At 36.7% G+C, this 23,980-nt stretch overlaps 1 protein-coding gene across 1 annotated transcript in view; it reads left to right on the top strand.

Moving 5' to 3' along the window:
* The window catches only part of LOC107595665 (patatin-like phospholipase domain-containing protein 7), a 28,320-nt gene that overhangs the window by 952 nt on the left and 3,388 nt on the right, over positions 1-23,980 (top strand). The window contains exons 2-29 of the mRNA XM_016286141.1: positions 655-701; positions 1,176-1,241; positions 3,287-3,374; positions 3,925-4,004; positions 4,325-4,413; positions 4,806-4,946; positions 5,062-5,221; positions 7,985-8,065; positions 8,148-8,276; positions 9,279-9,359; positions 10,675-10,816; positions 12,416-12,499; positions 12,612-12,697; positions 12,793-12,945; positions 13,053-13,130; positions 13,485-13,690; positions 14,505-14,636; positions 15,622-15,745; positions 18,247-18,360; positions 18,476-18,542; positions 18,670-18,819; positions 18,912-18,975; positions 20,468-20,636; positions 21,461-21,643; positions 22,017-22,135; positions 22,685-22,841; positions 23,632-23,748; positions 23,841-23,910. Of these exons, the coding sequence (XP_016141627.1) occupies positions 657-701; positions 1,176-1,241; positions 3,287-3,374; positions 3,925-4,004; positions 4,325-4,413; positions 4,806-4,946; positions 5,062-5,221; positions 7,985-8,065; positions 8,148-8,276; positions 9,279-9,359; positions 10,675-10,816; positions 12,416-12,499; positions 12,612-12,697; positions 12,793-12,945; positions 13,053-13,130; positions 13,485-13,690; positions 14,505-14,636; positions 15,622-15,745; positions 18,247-18,360; positions 18,476-18,542; positions 18,670-18,819; positions 18,912-18,975; positions 20,468-20,636; positions 21,461-21,643; positions 22,017-22,135; positions 22,685-22,841; positions 23,632-23,748; positions 23,841-23,910 (3,175 nt within the window). The 5' untranslated portion in view covers positions 655-656. The remainder of the gene's footprint in view (positions 1-654; positions 702-1,175; positions 1,242-3,286; positions 3,375-3,924; positions 4,005-4,324; positions 4,414-4,805; positions 4,947-5,061; positions 5,222-7,984; positions 8,066-8,147; positions 8,277-9,278; positions 9,360-10,674; positions 10,817-12,415; positions 12,500-12,611; positions 12,698-12,792; positions 12,946-13,052; positions 13,131-13,484; positions 13,691-14,504; positions 14,637-15,621; positions 15,746-18,246; positions 18,361-18,475; positions 18,543-18,669; positions 18,820-18,911; positions 18,976-20,467; positions 20,637-21,460; positions 21,644-22,016; positions 22,136-22,684; positions 22,842-23,631; positions 23,749-23,840; positions 23,911-23,980) is intronic.

Raw genomic sequence — 23,980 nt, 5'->3', positions numbered from 1 at the left:
ATTTCTCAGACCACATTGCTAAAACTGCCCGGTCCTGCAGATTTGCTTTATACAACATTAGGAAGATCCGGCCCTTTCTTTCAGAACAAGCAACACAACTCCTTGTTCAAGCTCTTGTTCTATCCAGGCTGGACTATTGGAAGGTCTTCCAGCCACTTCTATCAAACCTCTATAATGAATCCAAAATGCCGCTGCAAGATTAATCTTTAATGAACCGAAAAGAACACAAAACACATCTGTTCCACCTTTATTTGACCCTCTAACTCTAGCACTTTCTATTCTATTTTAATTCTACTTCATCTATATTTATCTTCTTTTTTTTTTCTTTTTTTTTTAAAACAACAAAAAACAAACACTAGCTTTCTATTGTTCTATTCTATCTACATTTTTTCTTTGTGTGTGTGTTTTGTAAGTCGCTTTGGATAAAAGCGTCTGCTAAATGATTAAATGTAAATGTAAACACAGCTTCATATTTAACTGGCATGCTTGCTTTTCCATAGGATTAAGCGCAACAAAAACAGAAGTTCGTCTGTCAACACTTTACTCCTAAAAGTTTAGACTTTTTGACTGTTTTCCTGCTTTCAATCTGTCATTTAAAAAAAATTCATACAACTAAATGCATTCTCCATAAACTGAGTGATTTTGTGTTTTTAGAAATGGCAGAGAGTGAGAATAAGAATGAAGATCAGTGCATGTATCCTGTAAGTATCATGCATCTCACTGTCTCAAATTTACGTCATTTTTTGTTGCAGCTGGTTTGTTATGCGTTTGAGTCAATGGATGAATAAGTAATCAGTGTTTTCAGTTTTGACGAGGAATGTTGGATTAATGGTTGAGCAGATAGATCCCCCCCTCTTTTTTTTTTTTTTGCAAGGGATAATGCTTTTGTGTTTTTGTGCAAGACTGGAAGTAGCTGAGCAAGCACCGTCCTCTTTGAGTCTCGTTTGAGCTCAACTTCTAAGTCTGAATTAAAAAAATAAACAAAGATTTCAAAGAAACCCCACATGAGCTGTTTTAAAAAAAATCAAATTGTATTGTTCTGTGGAATAAATGTAAATAAATTATAAATTCAAATATAAAAGGGTGTTTTACCCAGAGTTTTTTTATTTTCAAACCAAAACATAGACATGCTTGTGAGTGACTGTTTGTTTGTATATTGGTGTGTATTTCCTCAGGCTATTGGGAGTGAAATTCGTTCCCGCCTGCAGCAGTTTGTGGAGGAGAGGATGCAGACCACCATGGTACAGAAACTCACCAATATGTTCTCTGAAGTAAAGGGATAGTTCACCCAAAAATGAAAATTCTGTCTCACCCTCATGTCGTTCCAAACCCATAAGACCTTCATTCATCTTCAGAACACAAGTTAAGATATTTTTGATTAAATCTGTGAGCTTTCTGACCCTCCATTGACAGCAATGGAACTGACATGGCATGCGTTGTGGTACTCTTGTGAATGGCGGTTTACTGACCCGGAAGTAGGGCTACCCTCTACTAAAGGTTTTTCTGGTCGACTATAGTCGCACGTTTATTAATAAACCATATAAATCATAATAATGAGCCTTTAATTGCCTACATATCCTAATAAGCATTCAAGCTTGCCACAGCGCACCGGCAGATATAATAATTATGAATGTGTCAGGGAAAAAAAAGTAGACTGCATTAACGTTTAAATAATTGCTTTCTTTTTTTTCGACTTAAGAGATGAAGTCGGCGACACTTAACTCGTCATCTCCACAGTAGTGAGGCGCCTTTATGCATGTTTCATATGGATTACATAATCTGAGAATATTTGTATTCTATTTGAATTGTTTCATTTAGAAGTAAACATTTCACTCACTATAGATATATTTTTAATGTCTGTGAAGGCAAGTATACACAGAGTTTCAAAGTGATGTGCTTGGGTTCATAGAGACCGAGACGGCAGAAAGCGCATCCTGTTTGCTTTCATTATTTTACATAAGCGCAACGTTTTATTGTTATTGTGAGTGCACACAAATAAACGTAGAGTCTTTATAGATTCGAAAAATGTATTACTTTTTTCTGTATGACCAAAAATTATGGAGTATTTTAAGAGCAAGTGACCGCATCAGCGCCTCCAACTGTCCTGCAGTGAGCGCTACTGTTCAGCTTCCACACTCCACACAGACTCTTCAATAGCGCACATTTTTCTAGGTTAACATTATATTGAGCGGCCATGTAAAGTTGCTACTACAAACAGTACATCTTTCAGATGAAAAGCCATATTTGAGGTCGATGAATAATGAGTTTTTGGATGTCCTGCCCGTTGTATTACCACATAGACCAGCAGTTAACGATCTGTCCATCACGGACTGCGTGACTTCGCCATGCACTTCGTGTGGAATTTTTTTGTTTCTGCGACTAATAAAATTTCGGTCAACCAAGCCTCGTCTCGTCGACTATTAGGGAGCAGCCCTACCCGGAAGAGAAGAAATGGTTGAATAAAGTCGTTATTTTTGTTTTCTTTGCACACCAGCTTCAACAGCTTCATAAAATTACGGTTGAACCACTGATGTCACATGGACTACTTTAACGATGTCCTTACTACCTTTCTGTGCCTTGACCGTGGTGGTACCCTTGCTGTATATGGAGGATCAGAAAGCTCTCGGACTTCATCAAAAGTATCTTAATTTGTGTTCTGAAGATGAGCGAAAGTCTTACGGGTTTGGAACGACATGAGGGTGAGTAATTAATGACAGAATTTTTGGGTGAAGACCTGTTCACACCAAGAACAATAACTATATAGCGTCCACACCAGCGCATGGTCATGTTCTGTTTATTATAAGCAAATGCTGCAGTTTTGTTGTCTGCCGCTTTAAATGCTCAAGCGCTTTAAAGTCAGGTGGATTCTGATTGGCTGTCAATGTTTTTATCTTTAATCAGTTGTCCTTTTAAATTTAGAACCGTTTTTAAAACCATATTGTTATCGTTCTCAGTGTGAACAACAGGCCTTTACTCTGGAAAGCTGTCTTTTCCCACATTAGTTTCCAGTGCAAGGGGACTGAATCGGGCTCGCTCAGATCAGCTGTGCAGATTATGTAACAAGTTACAGATGTTTAATCATGTTTGGGTTTAACGATACACCCATTTTAATGAGATGATTATTTCTTGCAGCATTTTTGCCAATATTATTTGCTCTGTTACTGAAAACATATTTTGATAAGAGTGAAATCAAAAGTTCAGTAGTAGAGGATATTATTTATCAGTTTTCCTGCAATATCACATAAATTCCCTTATCTTACATTTCTGTGCCTTTTGTCTGTTCAAGCTCACGGGTGTATTGATCGGTGCCGTGGTGGCTATGTGTCTAATAGGAATCTCAGTGCTTTTCCTCTACCACAGATATAAACTGGCAAGTATGTGTCACTTCTGTGCCCAAAACAGATTATTTCACACTGTTATTAGAGTTTAAGTCCAAAGAACTGCATACTTGTTTGAGTATCATGTTGTTTTTACATTGCTGCTCAGGTATGGTCATACCGTAAAAAATGTTGGAAGTCAGTACTTTTTTTTTTTTCACTTTTTTTTTTGATAGATGCTCACCAAGTCTGCATTTGATTTAATCAAAAATACAGTAAAACTGTAATATTGTGGAATATTATAATTTTTTGTTAAAAAACTTTCAATTTTAATATATTGTAAAATAGAATGTATTCCTGTGATGGTAAAGTTGAATTTTCACCAGCCATTACACCAGTCTTTAGTGTCACATGATCTTTCAGAAATCAATGTGCTGATTTAAATGCTAAAATGCTGTTTATTTCTGTATTATATTATTATCAATGTTGAAAATAGTTAAATAATAGTGTTAAATTCTTTACAAAAATCTCACTGACCATTAAACTTTTGAATGTGTATGTCTAGCGTACTACTATTCTTTATTTATTTGCTTGTGTGTGTTTTAAGATCAACAGGCTGGTGTTCCTCGCTATCGCTTCAGAAAAAGAGATAAAGTGCTCTTTTACGGCAGGAAAATCATGAGAAAGGTGGGTCACGTCTCACTGAAATCCATTTGCTTACCTGTGATTTGCACCCTGTTTTAGCTGGTGATTAATAATCACATTCACAGCAGTCTATTTGTGAGTGTTCAGACTCTGACTCTGTAGAGACTTGCTTCAGTATTCATTTATAGGTGTAATTAAACCTGACATCAGCTGAAACTTCAGTCTTCCTCCACTGGAGGGCAGCATAGAGTGTTCTAAGTGGCATATGGCTGTCCTGTATGTGTGGCACCTGTATGACTAACAGCCTGATATTTTTATTTGCTCTCCATCCTCCACTTGATTTTTCTATTTCTATCTTTCAGGTCCAGACCTTGTCCTCGACACCATCCTCCTCTTTGGTGTCTAAGCAGCGCTCTCGGAAGAGGCCTAAAGTTCTTAGTATAGCACGCAGGTATGTTTAGCTTCTCTGTAATTTTTACAGAACATATGGCATCTCGTTTAATCGCCCACACAGTTTAAGTCAGGAGCTGTCTGATCAGTGCTTCTTATTTGACTCCTGCTTTGATGCCCTGTACAACCTGTTTGCACATTCTTCTCTTGTACATTCCTGCTCATCTAAATATTTATTAAGTCTACAGTATACTGTCCTGCGCATTCTATTTTTATTCTTATTTTTTTATCTGACTTTTTCCATACCTATATTTATATATAATTTTCTTGTGTTTGTATTCTTTAATAATTGCACTGTCCATGGAGCGGACCTGACTTACATTTCACTGCTGGTCATATATTCTCTATATAACCATGTATGTGACAAATAAAAAAATCTTGAATGTCATGCAGGATCTTGCGGATCAGGAAGGAGCCGCCCACTTTGCAGCCCAAAGAACCCCCTCCCTCTCTCCTGGAGGCGGATCTCACTGAATTTGACGTGCAGAACTCAAACCTGCCCTCAGAGGTGCTCTACATGCTCAAGAACGTCAGGTGAACAACTCTGACCCTGTGGGTCACATGATCGCAGCTGAACTGCATGCTGATACTTTTTCAGCCTAATGAAATGTCTGGTGTTCATCTAAAGTCGAATGTTGATCCGTTTCAGGGTACTTGGACATTTTGAGAAGCCTTTGTTTTTGGAGCTGTGTCGGCACATGGTGTTTGTGGAGCTGCAGGAGGGAGAAGGGCTGTTCAAGCCCGGGGATGATGACAACAGCATTTATGTGGTTCAGGATGGAAGGCTGGAGCTTTGCATTCATGAGATTGTAAGGATGAGCTTGAGAAAGTGCCTTTAGAAGTAATCCATCATTACAGCCAGTTGTTTAGAGAATGTCAGTTGACTCACTCATCAACCCCATGCACATGACAATTTGCACACTACGCTTTACTACGGGTTACTTATTAGTTAATCTCAGTTACGGCTACATTTAACCCTAGGATAAGAAACGTTTCTTACTTGTAAGTCTGAGGAAGTGAGCACCACTTTTAACTATGAAATATGAAGTCTTTATATTTATGTGTAAATTATATCTAAAATTATACTGAATAATTAGTGTGTGTATATATATATATATATATATATATATATATATATATATATATATATATATATATACATACATACAAATACAGTTGTGCTCATAAGTTTACATACCCCTTGCAAAGTGTGCAAAATGTTAATGAAACAAAATAATAGTGAGCATGTTATTTTTTTATTTAGTACTGTCCTGAATAAGCTATTTCACATAACAGATGTTTACATTTACTCCACAAGACAAAATAATAACTGAATTTATAAAAAGGACCCCATTCAAAAGTTTAATCTTAATCCTGTGTGTCATTTCCTGGATGATCCACGACTGTTTTTATATTTTTTGATAGTTGTTCATGAGTCCCTCGCTGGTCCTGAGCAGTCAATGTTGGAAAGGGTTCAAATATGCAGAAGATGCTAGAAAACCAAAGAATGTGCAGGAGCTGGAGGATTTTTCTGTAGAACAGCAAGCAGTTGAACTGCTCAGGACCAACAAGGGACTCATGAACAACTTTCACACTTCATTTCCAGCGATATCGTTGACTTGATTGCAAAGATACTATTTAAACTGAACTGAGCTGGATGAGACATCACTGAATTGAATGATGAACTGTCTTTAACTGAAAAATGAGTGTTTACGATTGTCATTTTGCATTATTGACGCACTATTTTCCTAATTAATGCTGTTCAGTTGCTTTGACACAATCTGTATTGTTAAAAGCGCTATATAAATAAAGGTGACTTGACTTGACTTGACAAAATATGAAAACAGTCGTGGATCATCCAGGAAATGACACCTAGTATTACGATTTTGAATGGGGTCATTTTTATAAGTTCAGTTATTATTTTGTCTTGTGGAGTATATGTAAACATCTGTTATGTGAAATAGCTTATTCAGGACAGTACTAAATAAAAAATAACATGCAATTTTCATGATCCGTCTTATTTTGTTTAAATTATTAACATTTTGCACATTCTGCAAGGGGTATGTAAACTTATGAGCACAACAGTGTGTATATATGTAACGTTACACAAACATGCCGGTTTGGTAAGCCATAGGTATCTCGGTTTTGACATGACGGTTTGTTATGGTTTCTGTACAGCAGGAGGAAAAAACTAAACTTTTTAAAAAAAAATTTAATTAAACAACGGTTTACTGAACAAATAACTTTTTCTTTAAATAAATTCAATTACAATTAAAATGTTCTTAGGGATAAAGATCTACCTCAGCTTCCGCTCTGAACTATATGGAACCATTTTACATTAAGGTTACAGTTAACAACAGAGCCCAAAATTAAATGACTATTTATTTTTAACTATAATAATAATATAATAATAATCTCAAATTAAAAATCTGTATGCAAACATGTAAATTTCATATAATGCAGTTTTTAAATTAAATTCTAAATGATAAAATTTCTATTTGTTGTTGAAATATAATCTTTTACACAGTGGCTGTCATAACTTGTTTCAAAAAAGATTTATTTAAACATACATTAAATAATCAAGACATTACTAACAGGTAAAGTATATTGCTCAAAAGGCTCTTCACGAGACTTCATTACTCTAGCAAATAACGAGCTGTAGACACCGATGACTTACCTGAGGTAAATGAAATGCTACGTGTCATTTCGTTTATTAGCTGTTTTATTGACGTCTTTGCGCAATTGAAACACTGAGCGATTGCATGAGATGTTCATTCATGTTTATTTACTTATTATATAGAAGTAAAGACTAACGGTCCTTGCACACTGAGTCTGAAATTTTCATATGCATTTTAAAGTTTTTTTTTTCGTGTTCGTCATCCTGTCCTATCAAAATGCTTGCTACGGATGCGAAAACACAGGAAATCGAACCTGATCCGAATTTTTTTATGACGGATGAAAGTTTCGGAGGCAGTGTGTAAACGTGATTGAAACTACGTGAGGTCATATTTATTTTTTAATGTGCGAAAATATCGGACAAGAATGGATTTAGGACTAAGGAGAAAGACTTTAAAAAGGGATGATCGCACTCTGTGTTGCCGTAAGAACTGAGGCTTCTATACAGCGATCTGTTGCGCCACCTCAAAGAACACCAAAACGGCATGTATTGTCTGAATTTCATGAAAAAATTTAATGATTTGTTCAGTACACATGCGTACTGAACCAAAGACATGTACCGTTACACCCCTGTTTAAAAAGGCTGTGAGTGTATCATTTTAAGTGTGAAAAGGCAACTAATAAAATTGTGTTTTGTTGGGTTAAGTATCTTAGTGGTTCTAGATCTGGGCTGCTAATGGAAATGTTATGGGTTCGAACCCCACAGCAGCTGATTTATGAACAGTCACCATCATTTCCTTGATTAACCTCTGGTTACTTCACCTGGTGTGTCCCTGCAATAAATTCTCTGTAGGTCACTTTGAATAAGAATTGTCAGCTAAATGGCAAATGAGTAATTAAACTTAGTGCCCTCCCCTAAATTTGTTATATTATCTTTATGTATGCGTGTCTTTTAGGATGGCACAGAGCCTGTGGTGAAGGACGTGTTGCCCGGGGACAGCGTTCACAGTCTGCTCAGCATTCTAGACATCATTACAGTAAGTTCTCTGTCTGCCTTCCTGACGACTTATCCAGCTCCAGTGCACTGAGATTAATTTTGGATGTTCCCATTTCCTCCAGGGTTATCCTGCTCCCTATAAAACTGTATCTGCTCGTGCGGCGGTCAGGTCTACCATATTGCGTCTGCCTGCCTCAGCTTTCCAGTCAGTGTTTGAGAAATACCCAGAGACGCTAGTGAGAGTCATACAGGTCTGTATCAATGTGACATCTGTCTTACTGAACATCTGTCTCAACCACACTGTAATGGCTCATATTCTACACTTTTTAAAAACATTTTAAATCAGGTTTTTTTTCCTACAAAGTCCACTTTTAAAGTTCACAAAGGTTTTTTTCCCCCGATGTATCTTTAAAGCTCTATTTGAAAGCAAAATACACACCGTAGTTCTTCAGGGCTACCAAGTAACTGAATACTAGGGCTCCCAAAAAAAAAAAAATGGAAAAATTAAGCCAATAATTATTTTCATGTTATGACTAGTAGCCGTTATATGGCCTATATTAAAATTCAGTAGTACTACATATAAATGATTGTTGTTATTATTATTAATATTAGCATTGGTGATAGTAATATTACAATCAAAATTCTATACAATTAAATAAATTAATTAAAACTAAAGAAAACATGAAAAGTTAAAATGGTGGTCAAAGTCATTTTAAATGTTACTTGTCAATTTAGGCATCACAACTTTTATATAATATACAGTATGAAAAATGCATTTTAATATCTAAACATTGCATTTAACAGTATTATTAAATTAGTAGTGGTTTTAACATTTTAACGAGCGTTAGATGACTGAAAAGGTAATCTAAATGTTAAATAGGAGGAAATTAGCACAATTAAACATCCAATATTGCCTGATACAGGTAAATAAAGAATAATATTAATATAATATGTAATGTTGATGGTTACTGATGCAGTTAAAGTGACTATTTTTGTACATTTTACATTCTTCATCAATAGTTTGGCTGTGTAGGGAACATAGTGATGTGAAAAGTTAGACTGTCTACATTGCATATCAAACATCTTTAGTTCAAAAGAGCAAAAAAAGTCCTGTTTTTTTCATGATACGGCTCATTTTACTGCATAGACACTGGCGTATTATTTGTGAGACCGCATACTGTTATTTACAGAAATAAGCATAGTAATTTACATGAATGACAGTGTTAATTTGTGGCTTGTTTCTGTCTGTTTAGATAATCATGGTGCGTCTGCAGAGAGTCACTTTCCTGGCACTTCACAACTACCTGGGACTGACGACCGAGCTTTTCAATCAGGTTGGAGAAAGAGTACATGCGTACATCTCAGCATTATTACTTTTAGGAACACACACACACGCACTCTATCACTTCTAAAATATGTGCTTTCCTCACACACACTCTGTGTTATTTCATGCTACGTTAACCCCCATCGGCATAATCACTTCTGCGCTGGAGCCGTAAAACACAGCTAGATTGAATAACATGGATCATAAGACCACGGCTTTCATTTAAAGGACACCGATTTTAACACCCTGTAGGTAGAAATCTTCCATCAGCCATCATTGCATGTCACAGCACAACCCTACACACACGTAACTCTCCCCTCATAGCGCGGACAGGCTGAGGGAGTTGTTTTCCTTTTGATTCAAGAAAGATTTTTGGCTGTACTGTGAATTTGAGTGCTCTCCCATCGGCTATAAATACAATTTAGTCCCAACAGCAGGCAAGGTTACGTGACAACACAGCATAAACTCAGTGCAGTTCTCTGATTTATCGTTTTGTGATGATCTGCTTACCTGGGTTCTGTTTTTCAAAAAAAGCAAGTGATGAGTTTAAGTGTAAAAATTATTGAGGTTTAATGGTAAATAAGGATGTTGAAAACGTCTCAGGTTACTTATGTAACCATGGTTCCCTGAGTAGGGAACGAGACACTGCGTCCTCTAGAGAGTGAACTGCCTGTCAGAAATCATAGCACGTCAGCTGTCTTAACCGCGGCTTGTGTACTGCATCATCACTGTGTCTGTCACGCGACTCTGTTGCCCTTTCGGGCTTGAACTGATGGTAAAACTAATGACATTATTAACTGTCTTGATATTTACTTCGAAAGCTTGAAGCTCGCGATTATGGTAAGGGGCGTTACATTTCCGACGCGTGCTTGTGGTGTTCGGCCAATCACAATGCACTGGTTCAGCTGGCCAATCAGAGCAGACTGCGCTTGTCAAAGGAGGGGGCTTTGTTGAAAACGAACAAAATTTGTATGGCTTTAGAAGACTTGAAATATAGTGCCAAAGTCATTAAAACCAATTAAATGATACCTTTATATTCTTTTTGGAAACTGTTTGGTCATTTTGGTTTAGGAAATTACAAGTTTCTAAAAAAGTAAATAAATAAATAAAATGAATCAACCTCAACACAAAAATTAAGTGACCCACAAATCATTATTATGAGTAATTAAGAGTCTATGGTTTTTAACTAGTTCGGAGTTGTTTGAGTTGATCTTTCTGGGGAGAAAGACATCATACAGTCAGTGACTGTTACTTTAGACCAGTAAAATTGTTTTATGTGTCCTAGATGCTTGTAAGTGTCTATTCTTAAGATTGTGTTTGTGTAGGAGAGACAAGCAGTGCCGCTGTTTGCGGTCAACAGTGTGCTCACTGAGGGGAGTCCCAGTAGAGTCCCACGCAGACCCCACTTGCAGACACAAACAGAAGACGAGCACCTGCAGGGCTCCGGAGAGAACTTGACAGACTCAGGTTGTTTTTCGTCTATTCTTTTGAGTTTGTTCTTTGCAGTTAATGGAGTCCAAATAGTTCACAAATTGCTCTGAAGTGTGTGTGTGTGTGTGTGTGTGTGTGTATGTATGCATGTATGTGTACACACACACACACACATATACTGTATATATGTATATGTTATATTTAATTTAAAGGAGACATATTATGCCCCTTTTTAAAATATGTAATATAAGTCTCTGGTGTCCCCAGAATGTGTCTGTGAAGTTTCAGCTCAAAATACCCCACAGATCATTTATTATATCATTTGTGAAATGCCTATTTTGAGTGGAAGCAGAAACACGCTGTTTTTCGGGACTGTCTCTTTAAATGCAAACGAGCTGCTGCTCCCCGCCCCCTTTTCCAGAATAGAGCTGCGCCATTACAGCTCGGACCTGCTAAAAATATCTGTTTTGGTTCTGATTATCATGTTTATTGTGCTGAAATCATGCGTTTTAAACCATATGAGTTTAAACTTCTGATATACGGTTTTCTGAGTGCACACATCTGAAGCACAGGAACAGAAAGCAGCTGTTACAGCATGTGAGTACTAAACTAAGTTCTCATTCACACACAACTTTACGTTAAAAACACAAATGAGTTACAAAAACAGTCGGTTATGTCTGTGAAGGTAAACAGCTGGGAAATAAACCGCATGTTTATTTTAGATCTGTGTGGCGGCAGCAATATACAGTAAATAGATAAATTAATCCTGTGCTCTCTTGTCTCCTCTGAGGCTGGGACTCTAAATCGTGTTCTGTGCACGTCTGTGCAGCCAAAGACAGAAGAGTTAGCATGTTTTGCTCAAACTTTCGTCATGGCATTAGAACTGGAACACCGTTGTCGCTTGCGAAAACACAATAACGGCACCGTGGGTGTAAAGTTGCAGATTAAGGGGCGGTAATATTATAATGAGATCCCTTTGCCACGTCACCAAGGGAGCAAAATCAGACGCGCTCGTTTTCTCAGATGCTTGCAGAAAAAGGCTTACCAAAACAAAGTTACTGGGTTAATCTTTTTCAGGTTTCCTTGGTTGGTAGATGCACTGGGGACCTGATTATAGCACTTAAAACCTGGAAAATTTGATTTTCATGATATGTCACCTTTAATTTATTTCAGTAATAAATCCTCCATAAATGTTTCTTGAGCACTAAATCTGCATATTAGAAAAAGTGTAAGCAATTAAGCATTTTTATTTTATATTATATATTTTTTACAATAATATTTCACAATATTACTTACTGTTTTTACTGTGTTTTTGATTAAATAAATGCAGCCTTGGTGAGCATAACACAGACATTCAAATACATTATAAAAACCACACCATCTTACAATCCAAGATGAGAACCCTTTAAAAAAAGACTTTCTCTGAGTAAAAAAAAGAAAAACGTAAACAAAAAACAAAACTTTTCATTTGCAATATTGACTTTATATATGAATATTTTTGCTTCTAGTGTTTTTGTCAGATTTTACTTTCAAAAGTTTTCCTGAAGTCAGAAGGAGCTTTTTTCACAAAATACAGATTTACAGGAATAATGTTTATGGCTGTTTAGAGAGTGATATAAATGTCTCATCACTTAGATGGAGGACAAGCTGGTTCATATGAAAACACGTCCACAGTTGCGCGGAGGTCTCGCTCGGTCTCGATGCCTGTAGAGAGCTCAGGTAACAGAGAACCTACCATCTGTCTATCCACTCTTACTCACTCCACACAGAAATGACACCTCTAGTACTAACGTCTGCAAACTAGATCTGGTTTCTATGTGTTCGTGTGCAGGAGTGGCAGGAAATGACCTGGACATGGCTTATGAACGGGCCCGAGTCACCATAGATGACCCTCCATCCAGTTCTGTCATTCACAAGGTTTTTTTTTCCTCCACCATTTCATCTCTCTCTTATCCTAAAGATCTCTACATATTAAAAAACAAATGATCTTGATGATGTTTTATGTTCTTCAGTCGATTTTGAAGAAGAGTGTGACCATGCAGCACACTCCGTCCGCTGTGATTCACTACACAGACAATGCACCACACTCTGACGTTCCTCCTAGTAAAGTGGGCGCCATTTTCCAGGCCGCCAAGAAGGATCTGCTGGGGATTATTCAGCTGCAGGTCAAAATACATCTCCATTAGTGGGATGAGAGTTCATGGTTTATGTATGTTTGGATTGATTTATGTGTTTGTGTTGAATATTTTTTTTATGGGCTCTGTGTGTCCAGGACCCCACTTTGCTGGAGGGCAGAGTAACGCTCCATCAAGTTAAAGCTGGATCTATTGTAGCTCGCCAAGGAGATCAGGTCAGACATCACACAGAAAATGCATATGAAATGGCTCAAAACCCAGTGAGCTGAATGGCTGTTTGCTGCCTATATTTGTTAACCAAAATAGTGACTGATTTAGGATACTTTGCATTAACATAGGATTACATAAGGATGCATTCAAGAAAAGGTATCTTAGAAGGGGGCATAATATTGTTGCCTAATATGACTTCAACTTTTGCTCCAGGCGACGACCTGTGATGCCCAAAAATGCTGTCTAAACTGGCAGCTCACTAGATTTTAAAACCTAGCCAGTGAGAATAGCTAGACATTTCTAATATGTTACTCTGTCTAAATGATTTGCTTGACTGTGTGTGGGTGTGTGTCCCTCAGGATGTAAGTGTGCAGTTTGTGATCTCGGGCACGTTGCATGTTCACCAGAGGATGATTGACCGAGAGGTGGACACGTGTCTGTTCGTGGCTCACCCAGGAGAGCTGGTGGGTCAGCTGGCCGTATTGACGGGTGAGCCACTTATCTTCTCCGTACGGGCACATCGGGACTGCAGCTTCCTGTCCATCTCGAAAACACACTTCTATGAGTAGGTTTTCAGTCCACATTTCTCTCTCTAATCTGACATAAGACTAATATTGAATAGTTTGGTGTCAATAAGATTTTTTTCAAGTAAATGCTGTTCTATTGAACTTTCTATAAAAAAATTATCCTGAAATAAATGTATTACAGTTTCCATAAAATAGTAAGCAGCACAACCGTTTTCAACTGTGAAAATAATAAGAAATATTTTGAGCCCCAAATTAGCATTTTAAAATGATTTCTGAAGGATCATGTGACACTGAAGACATTGAAGCTGAAAATTCAGCTTTGCAGATTTACAATGATAAACTGCAAATCATATTAAAATAGACAACAGTTATTTAAAATTGTAATAATAAAAAAATCCACCCTTTGTCAGCATAATAGCCTTCTTTGAAACATTTTTTTAAATCTTACTGACCCCAAACTTTTAAATGGTCTGTCTGACTGATATGTAAAATGATCCATTAATTGATATAGCCATAATAGACTGTTATAGAAAATAAAAACTTACAGTCAGATAATTGCTCTATGACTGCTGTATAGAAAGCACAGAAGAAATTTGCAGGAATTTAATCAGAAATTCTTTCTGGCCACAAGTAATAAGTCCTTTATGTCCAATGATTTTCTTTATAATTGGCCAATTTCTGTGCATGTGAAATGAGTATCACCTGCACCAAGATACAGTAGAATAATACATAGAATTTAACTTGTTGACATTGGCAGGCAAATAATGAACATAAACTCACTCTGGTTGCTGGTTTTAATGGTTCTCCAGCTGACATGTTGATTCGCTCCCATATTTACGTGTGTGTTGTCAGGATCATGCGAGCTGAGCCCTCGGTGGTGCTGAATGTGGCTCATACAGTTGTAAGAAGGATGTCACCTTTCGTCAGACAGATTGATTTTGCCCTTGACTGGATGGCTGTGGAGGCGGGCAGAGCTGTCTACAGGTCCACTTCATTTCCTCATATTTACTGGTTACATTTCTTTCACCCTGTTTATTTTCTCTCAACCTTCAACCTCTTTATTAGTATAAATAAGTACTTAGTGTGATACTTGGCCAAATGTAACCTTTTAATTAGCAGGTATTAATTTTGTACTATTTCAGCTGCATACAGTTGCAGAAAATCTTACAATGAAGACCAACTTTTTATTTACTCCCTTGGTCTTGAAATTATACAGTACCATTCAAGAAATTGTAAATGCTTTATTTAGCAAGGATGCATGACATTAATCAAAAGTCACAGTGAAGACGTTTATTATGTTATAAAAGATTTCTATTTCAAATAAATGATGTTCTTTTGAATTTTCTATTCATCAAAAAATCCTGAAAAATATCATGGATTCCACCATAAAAAAAGAAAGTGAATTCTTTCTGAAGGATCATGTGACATTGAAGACTGGAGTAATGGCTGCTAAAAATTCAGCTTTGCCATCACAGTAATAAGTTAGATTTTAAAATATATTAAAGATATAAACCAGTTCTTTTATTGTAATAATATTTTGCAATTCAAGTGCTTTTACTGTATTTTTAATCAAATTAATGCAGCCTTGCTGAATGTAAGAGACTTTCTTTTTTTTTTCTCTTTTTTTTACTTACTGATCTTAAACTTTTGAACAGTAGTGCACATTCGATAAGCACCTATTAGTGTGTCATTTGCATGTCCTCATCGTTTTGGCCGTGTAGTGTATATAATAATATGTCCTTAATAATAGTTTTTGACTCTCCTGAGAGGAACTCTATTGTTATGATATTTTTCTCTCCTCTTTTCCTATGCCTCCTCTGTAAGAGATTTGGACAGAATACAATCTAATAAACTTGGCGATTTCCTTTTCTCTTCTGCCCCTCTGGCTGAAACAGATAAGCTTCCTCAGCATTTCATAAATCTTCTATGATATACGACCTCATCCTTTCTCTCTCTTTTTCTCTCTCAGGCAGGGTGATAAGTCTGACAGTACTTTTATAGTGCTCAGCGGCCGCCTGCGTTCAGTCATCATGAAGGAGGATGGGAAAAAGGAGCTGACTGGAGAGTATGGTAGAGGAGATCTCATTGGAGTGGTGAGCTATTCCACTTGCACAACATATATTGTAATACAATAACTTCTTGTCATAGCAAACTTATTCCTATCTCTCTCCTATTTAGCTCCTTTATTACCATAAAAGCATTTATATTTAATCAAGGTTCTAAAGAGCTGTATTGTCACCAGTCAGCATCCGAGATCAGTTTTCATGATTGTACCTCGAGTTTCATAACCTTTCATAACTTTAGATTTTTCTATGATGACTCAAAGATGAATCAGATATTGTTCCGTGTTACATAATGCTGCATTTGTACTATATAGAAAGTGGCCCTATTGTATGTGCAGCATCTCCTAGAATAGCTTTGGTGACATTTGCAGGCGTTGATGTATTCAGTAAATTTGTGTCACCTAATCAGGTGTGTATCAGAGAAAATAAACTCAGTATCTCCCAGGAGATCCCTCTCTCTCGTCATTCATAATGTTTTATTGTGATTGGCTGATGCCTTTTGCGTCTCTGTGGTGATGTCTATGCTGCTAAGAATACCTGTCCATGTTGATGCCATGGTTACATTGCTGGGAGAACAGTGGTGGTTCATTGTTTATGGACGTGAGTGATGTGAATGAAGGCCTGATTTGTAGATCCAAATTTAGTCTCAATCTACGTCATGGAGTTTTATTGGTGCTGATCTTGTCTTAGTAACATAGCCTAAATATATGTTTAAATAGGGAGATAAATGATAATTCTCTCATTATTAAACCTGTATGATTTTCTTTTTGGTGAATAACAAGTTTCAGTATGTTCCTTGCTGAAAGTAGTTGTATGACTAGGATTTTAAAAATCATATAGTGTTATTTTAGTATTATTTATGTACTATTATTTATTACTATTTATTAATATTTTGAACTAGCTTTTTTTTTTTTTTTTTTCAGTTTTCATTTTTAATTTTCGTTTAAGATTTAGTAATGTTTTTGTGATTTTTTTTTTTTTTTTTATATATATATAGCTTTTGATTTATTTTATTTCAGTTTTAATTTTAGTAATTATACTACTTCAACCAATAGCCAAGGCAACAATTGTTTCAAATTTTTTTTTAGTTTAAGCTTTTCATGTAAAATTTTTTACTTAATTTTCTTTCAGATTTATTACACTTTTATTACAAACAATTTTGTAATAAAAGTAGGGAAGTTCTAAGCGGCCATGCATTATTTTTTTTCCCTTCTTGTTTTCTCGTTATAACGACTTATTTTCTCGTTATATCGACATAACGAGAGTTGTTTTCTCGTTATAACGACTAAATTTTCTCGTTATATAGACATAACGAGAGTTGTTTTCTCGTTATAACGACTTAATTTTCTCGTGATCTCGACATAAAAAAAGTTGTTCTCTAAGTTACAAAACTGCACCAACAGGTGGCACTATTGACCTGAATATAACTGATGGGGTGTTGTAGGCTATGCTGTATGTCCACTTTACTTTGAATCCAAGCAGCTCTAATAGATTTTAGAATAGTTCTGCATCCTGAAGGCGCTCCGCCTGTGTTTGCGGTGTTGCTTTGACCATTTAAACATGCTAATTACACAAACACATGTTTAGTGTACTGTCTCTGGAAATATCAACCGTGATTGATCAGCCTTTATTTTTGTATTGTAGACGTTATTACTAGGCGAAGCAAAATTTGCTGAAATATCCACGACCTAGGCTACAGTAAGAGCGCATGGTTTATCTGTCCATCAGATGCGTGTCAAAGTTGAGTTTGTTACTATAACAACAGTAGATCAAACAATCATTGTACAAAAAAAAAAAAACTTTGTCGATATAACGAGAAAATTAAGTCGTTATAACGAGAAAACAACTCTCGTTATGTCGATATAACAAGAAAATTAAGTCGTTATAATGAGAAAACAACTCTCGTTATGTCGATATAACGAGAAAATTAAGTCGTTATAACGAGAAAACAACTCTCGTTATGTCGATATAACGAGAAAATTAAGTCGTTATAATGAGAAAACAACTCTCGTTATGTCGAGATAACGAGAAAATTAAGTCGTTATAACGAGAAAACAACTCTCGTTATGTCGATATAACGAGAAAATTAAGTCGTTATAACGAGAAAACAACTCTCGTTATGTCGATATAACGAGAAAATTAAGTCGTTATAACGAGAAAACAACTCTCGTTATGTCGATATAACGAGAAAAATAAGTCGTTATAACGAGAAAACAACTCTCGTTATGTCGATATAACGAGAAAACAAGAAGGAAAAGAAAAATAATGCATGGCCGCTTAGAACTTCCGTATAAAAGAGTTTCTATGAACAGTAATTTTATGTTTTTGTTTTTTTATATATAAAGCTTTTAATATATTTTCGTTTCAGTTAGTAATTTTACTACTTCAAACTGAACTATTTATTGTTTAAACTTTGTGTAGTATTTTTACTTATTTTTAGGCAAGTGAAGTTTTTCTGATGTAATTGCTTCAAAGTCAATGAATGCATTGTGTTTTCATGCATTTTTTTGTGTATGTGTGTGTGAATGCAGGTGGAGGCTCTGACACATCAGAACAGAGCAACTACTGTTCATGCTGTTCGGGACTCAGAACTGGCTAAACTACCTGAGGGCGCTCTCAGTTCCATCAAGAGGAAATTCCCACAGGTATGTCAGCCGCATTGCATTTGCTTTATAGCCAGGCACTACAGTGATGAGAGTTTCTCTGGGCTCTCTGTACCTGTATACAGTCAGTTTTGTTCTCTTTATTTGATCTCATTAGGTAGTCACAAGGCTCATTCACCTGCTTGGACAGAAGATCCTCCAGCAAGTTAATGGACCTTTGACAGGTGTGTGTGTGTGTGTGTGTGTGTGTGTAAAACTCTGTGTTCTGTCTTCATCTCCTGCATTAAAGGCCAAGGTTTCTAGATTGACTAATGCATATCAACTGCTTTGTGTCTGTATTTTAACATCCAGCTCGCAGTCTAGCTCTACACACACCCGGCAGTAAATGGGACACGGGGAACCCTGCCTCAAATCTGGCCACCGTCACTGTGCTCCCGGTATCAGAGGAGGTTCCTCTGACTGCGTTCACCCTGGAACTTCAGCATGCGCTGTTAGCTATCGGTGAGGATGCTATATTTATATAGGCGTTGTATCAAAAAGATGAGAAGGTTTACAATTGGAAAGAAGGTTTGAGTCAAATTTATATCTTCCAGGCCCAACTCTTCTCTTGACTAGTGACATCATCAAACAGCGCCTCGGCTCTGCTGCTTTAGACAGGTACGGCATCAAAGTGTCATTAGAAAATAGCTTGCAATGTTTATATGGAATCAAATATTAGTTTATATGAATATGTGGCCTCTCCATCTATCAGAATATGTAAATTCACTGTTAATGCATGCTGATTTTTAGGTAGAGTGTGTTTTGGCTGCCTGAAAAACAATACCGCACATCTTTTTTTATTGTTACACATTAAAGTAGTCGTTTGATGAGCGAGATGAAAGCAGTTTTGTGATATGGAAATGAACAACACAATTAACCCCATAAATTAACAGTCTGCATGAGTCCTGTCCCTCTAACCCAGCATGAGATCTTCCTTCCTCCCTGTTGCTGATGTTTGTTTCTGTTGTGGTTTGAGTTTGGTGTTTTCTGTTTAAGTTTAATTTTAAAAACTTTTACAGTTTAACAGAAATGGATCCACCAAGACAAGGATCCAGCACACATTCATCAGTAGCTTGAGCAGGACTCCAGACAGTAATGCTTACACATTTGCAAAAAATAGGATCTGTATAAAATCTAGTCCTCATTAGAAACTCAGACTTTATAGCAATGTCTTTGTTAAATTTCACATGGTGTTAGATGAAGCAATATTTGTGTTTTAGAGTGCATGTCATTATTACATACACTAACATTCCAAAATTAGGGGTTAGGTTTTTTTTTTGAAGGGAGTCTCTTAAGCTCACTAAAGCTGCATTTATTTAATCAAAAATATTATTACAATTAAAAAAAAAAAAGTTAATGTATATTTAAAATAACAATTGAAAATAACTGTTTCTATTTTATGTTTTTAAATATATTATTTATTAACTTTTTTTGTCATAGCAAAGCTGAATTTTTAGCAGGCATCACTCCAGTCTTCAGTGTCACAAGATCCTTCAGAAATCATTCTAATATGTTGATTTGGTGCTTAAGAAACATTTATAATAATTAATAATTAGCATTATTATTATGAATGTTAAAAACAGCTCAAAAGTTCAGACACACAGGGATACTATCCACTGTAAACACTCCATATGCTTTGAAGAATTTCTCAGTTAACTTGAGGGAACTAGAGTAGATCAGTAAAAACCATCCCGAAAAAAAATCCGGAAAATCAAGGTAATAGTATCTCAAATCAAGGAAATGTTACAATTCTAAGCCATTGGAAAAGTCATTTTAGTACAAAATAAATCTAGAAAATAATGGAAATTTATATCATATATATTTCACATTTGAGTGCATCTACTTAAAATGTTTTGGAAAATCTCTGTCCAGTAGTCACAATTGCTTAAAAGTCATGGATGCGTCATGGACATCCATTGGTCAAAAGGTGTGGAAGCCTGCAGCTCTTCACATTTTCCATAAATTAACAACTAAAGTTATATGAATCCTTGTTTATAAATGGCATAAGTTTAACAATTTTGTTATCTACATTTTTAGATATAGGGAACAAATCAGTTTATTTGCAGATACCATGAGAAGTAGCTGAAAATAGTCTCTCTCTCTGCTCCAGTGTGCATGAATACAGGTTGTCGAGTTGGCTGGGTCAGCAGGAAGACATCCACCGCATAGTCTTATATCAGACAGATGTGTCACTCACCCCATGGACTCAGCGCTGCATCAGACAGGCTGATTGCATCATCATCGTGGGACTGGGAGAGCAGGATCCAGCAGTGGGAGAGGTATGATGTGTTACATCATCACAGAGTGAAAAACGCTTACATGAACTGGTGCTAAACTTCACGAACCAAGATTCAGAGTTGTGGCTACTTCCACTGGAAATAGAAGTCTTCAATATAAAGGCTCTTCCGACTCAAACGAAATGGGTTCGAGGCTTGTAATTTATCATTCGCTCAGGATGGCAGGTACTTTTATAGGTTGAGCCCAAAAAATATTAAGTTGTTTGAACCATAGCACACTGAGCTAAAAATGACCCCTACTCTTCTGTACTGTAAGTCACCGCTGAACTGCTCTGATCACAAGCAGTAATAAACCATGTTGGCGGGACTCCAGTTGAACTGCAGGACTTACTCCGTTCTTTTAGGGAGAGCAGTTTTCGATATCCAGGGGTTTCGACGGTCAGGCCTGTGCATTTGAAGTTGGATCAGAGGTCTGGGGTAGAGCAACATCCCTATTGATCATAAATCCTGTAGGCTTTAATGGGTACGGCCACTATAGCACTGCTCTTTAAATCAGGGACTCAAAGCTCAGATGTTTTAAACAAGTCTGAAATGGGTAATTGTACTCACATGAAAAGAATTGAGAGAGGACATGGGTGTTCTCTTAAACGCACACCGGCCCGTCCCAATCAATAATTATTCTTTAGAACAAAATGACCTTCTGAAAGAAATGGATATATTTCTATTACATTTATGGATTAGGTCTGCATTCAGTGCGTTCCATTAAAGAAAATTATTTTATTATCATAATGCATTTGGACCGAGTGTTGTCTAGTTTTGAAAGGATGATATTCAGACGTCTCTTTGTCTGTCTCTTTGTCTCTCAGTTGGAACGTATGTTAGAGGGGAGTGCGGTGAGAGCGCAGAAACAGCTGGTGTTGTTGCATCGCGAGGACGGCCCTCCTCCAAAAGGAACAGCCGAATGGCTCAACATGCGGAGCTGGATCTCCAGGCACCTTCACCTGTCCTGCCCCCGCAGGGTCTTCTCAAGGAGGAGCCTGCCAAAATTGGTGCAGCACTTAATATTACATCATGGTTTCACTGAAATAACTGTATCACCCCATTTTATTTTATTTATTTCTTACATTTTATACACCATTTCACCGCAGACCCACTTGAGTGAAGAAAAAAATGACTGTCACATTTTAAATTATACATTTGTTCATGTATTGTTCATTTATCCAGTGCATTGTGATTGGCCGAATACCTCAAGCGTGTGACGGAAATGTTACATTATTGTAGGTCCTCTATGCCCCGCCTCTCTCAAACGCTTCGTTGTCTTATCCTTTAAGACAGTCTTAACATAGTGATGAAGCGCATATAACCAGCCCCTGATTTTTGGCATAGTATTGTTGTAAGTTTCTGTGTCATTTGTGTTTACAGAGAGAAATGTATCAGCGTGTGTTCCAGAAATCCGCCGATCGCCACTCTGATTTCTCACGTCTGGCCCGTGTTCTTACGGGCAATGCCATTGCGCTGGTGCTGGGTGGCGGAGGAGCCAGGTATTCACTTTTTACATCTTGTAAAAACCAAAAATAAAACTATGAAAGTGAAGAAAAAACACCTCCACTATTTTGAATGCAGTTCCTCACTCCCACTCTTGTTGACACTACTGTGGCATTTTCCGTTAAAAGCCCTTTACCACCCCCTCTCAGGCTTTGTTTGACCTCTTTCCTCTGTTGCTCTCTTTCTGTCAATTTAATTTTTTCTGACAGCTTCTGTTTGTCTATTCTGTCTTTTTCGTGGTTGGCAGGAGGTGTTTAAAGGTTGGTTGCCGTTTTCTCCCTTCTTTCCTTTGTGTAGTAACATGTGATTTGATTCTGCGTAGTTTTAACTCAGCCCAGTTTCCTTTAGGGTAGAAAACCCTATAGTGCTGTTCAAAAAGAGAACAACACAATGCTAGTTTCAAGTTGTCGATTTAATCAAGCCATATTTAGGCATCGTAATTCTTTTGGACCAATAGAACAGAACAAGAAAGGTTTTGTATTGATTGACCTTGTATCACTGGGTTTATTTGTCCCCTCACTCCCTTCACATCTTCCTTCTTTCAGGGGCTGTTCTCAGGTAGGCATCATTCGAGCATTGAGGGAGGCGGGAATCCCCATTGATCTGGTGGGCGGCAACTCTATCGGATCCATGATGGGCGCACTGTATGCAGAGGACCGCAGTTACAGCAGGATGAAGATCAGAGCCAGAGAGTGGGCAATGGTGAGAAACCACTCTAATGTAAAACACTCAAAATCCTGAGATGAGCCTTGTGCTACTTTAAAATGCAATCTAGTGCTTACCAAAAAATATAAACCAAGCACATGTTTTCTTTTCATTTTTTTCTATTCCCTTTTCGATATTCTTTATCCTTTTTTCCTTTTTATTTATTTTGTATTGTTCTCTGTTCCTTTTTCCATTTCAGATTTCCCCTCCTTTTCTTTTCTTCATTCATATTCTTTTTTTATTTTTTTATTTCTTTTACTTTTATTATTTTTTCCCTATTCTTTTTTTAATTAAATTTTTCATTTTCTTTCCCTTTTCCTATTCTTTATCCTTTTTTCCAGTCTTTTTTCACTCATTTTAATTCAGTTGCTCATTTACTTCACCCATTTCTTTCTTTTCTATTTTCAATTCATTTTCACATTTCCCTTTCTTTTCATCACGTCTTTTTAATTCCTTTTCCTATTCTTTTTTATTTCTTTTCCTTTTTCCTTTTTCCTTTTCCCTTTTCTGTTCCTTTTTCTATTCTTTTTTTATTTTCCTTTCATTTTCATTTCCTTTTTTTTCATATTTTACTATTCAATCACGTCTTTTTAATTCCTTTTCCTATTCTTTTTTATTTCTTTTCCTTTTTCCTTTTTCCTTTTTCCTTTTTCCTTTTTCCTTTTCTGTTCCTTTTTCTATTCTTTTTTTATTTTCCTTTCATTTTCATTTCCTTTTTTTTCATATTTTACTATTCCTTAAATTGGACACAAAAAAGCTAACTTTGTTCCCCTTTCCTCCTCTGCAGGAAATGACATCAGTGTTTAAGAAAGTGCTGGACTTGACCTACCCTGTCACTTCAATGTTTTCCGGTGCTTCATTTAACTCTAGCATTAATGCAGTCTTCAAGGACAAACAGATAGAGGTAGCAAAATGGCTCTTTTTGGCTCAAAAAAATCCTACAGCTACAACCTACAGCCAAATTTAGCAGCTTAAATGTGTTTGGCTTGTTTACAGGATCTCTGGATCCCATATTTCAACATCACCACGGACATCACTGCCTCCACAATGAGAGTGCACACTGATGGTCAGTACTGTCACATACTCCACCTCCATTTATGAGCCTCTGCTTAACCAAGATAAATGTCTGACGTTTC

This window comes from Sinocyclocheilus grahami, unplaced genomic scaffold, assembly GCF_001515645.1.
Source record: "Sinocyclocheilus grahami isolate Dianchi unplaced genomic scaffold, SAMN03320097.WGS_v1.1 scaffold207.1, whole genome shotgun sequence".
NCBI lineage: Eukaryota > Metazoa > Chordata > Actinopteri > Cypriniformes > Cyprinidae > Sinocyclocheilus > Sinocyclocheilus grahami.
This window is presented reverse-complemented; position numbering and strand designations above follow the sequence as displayed.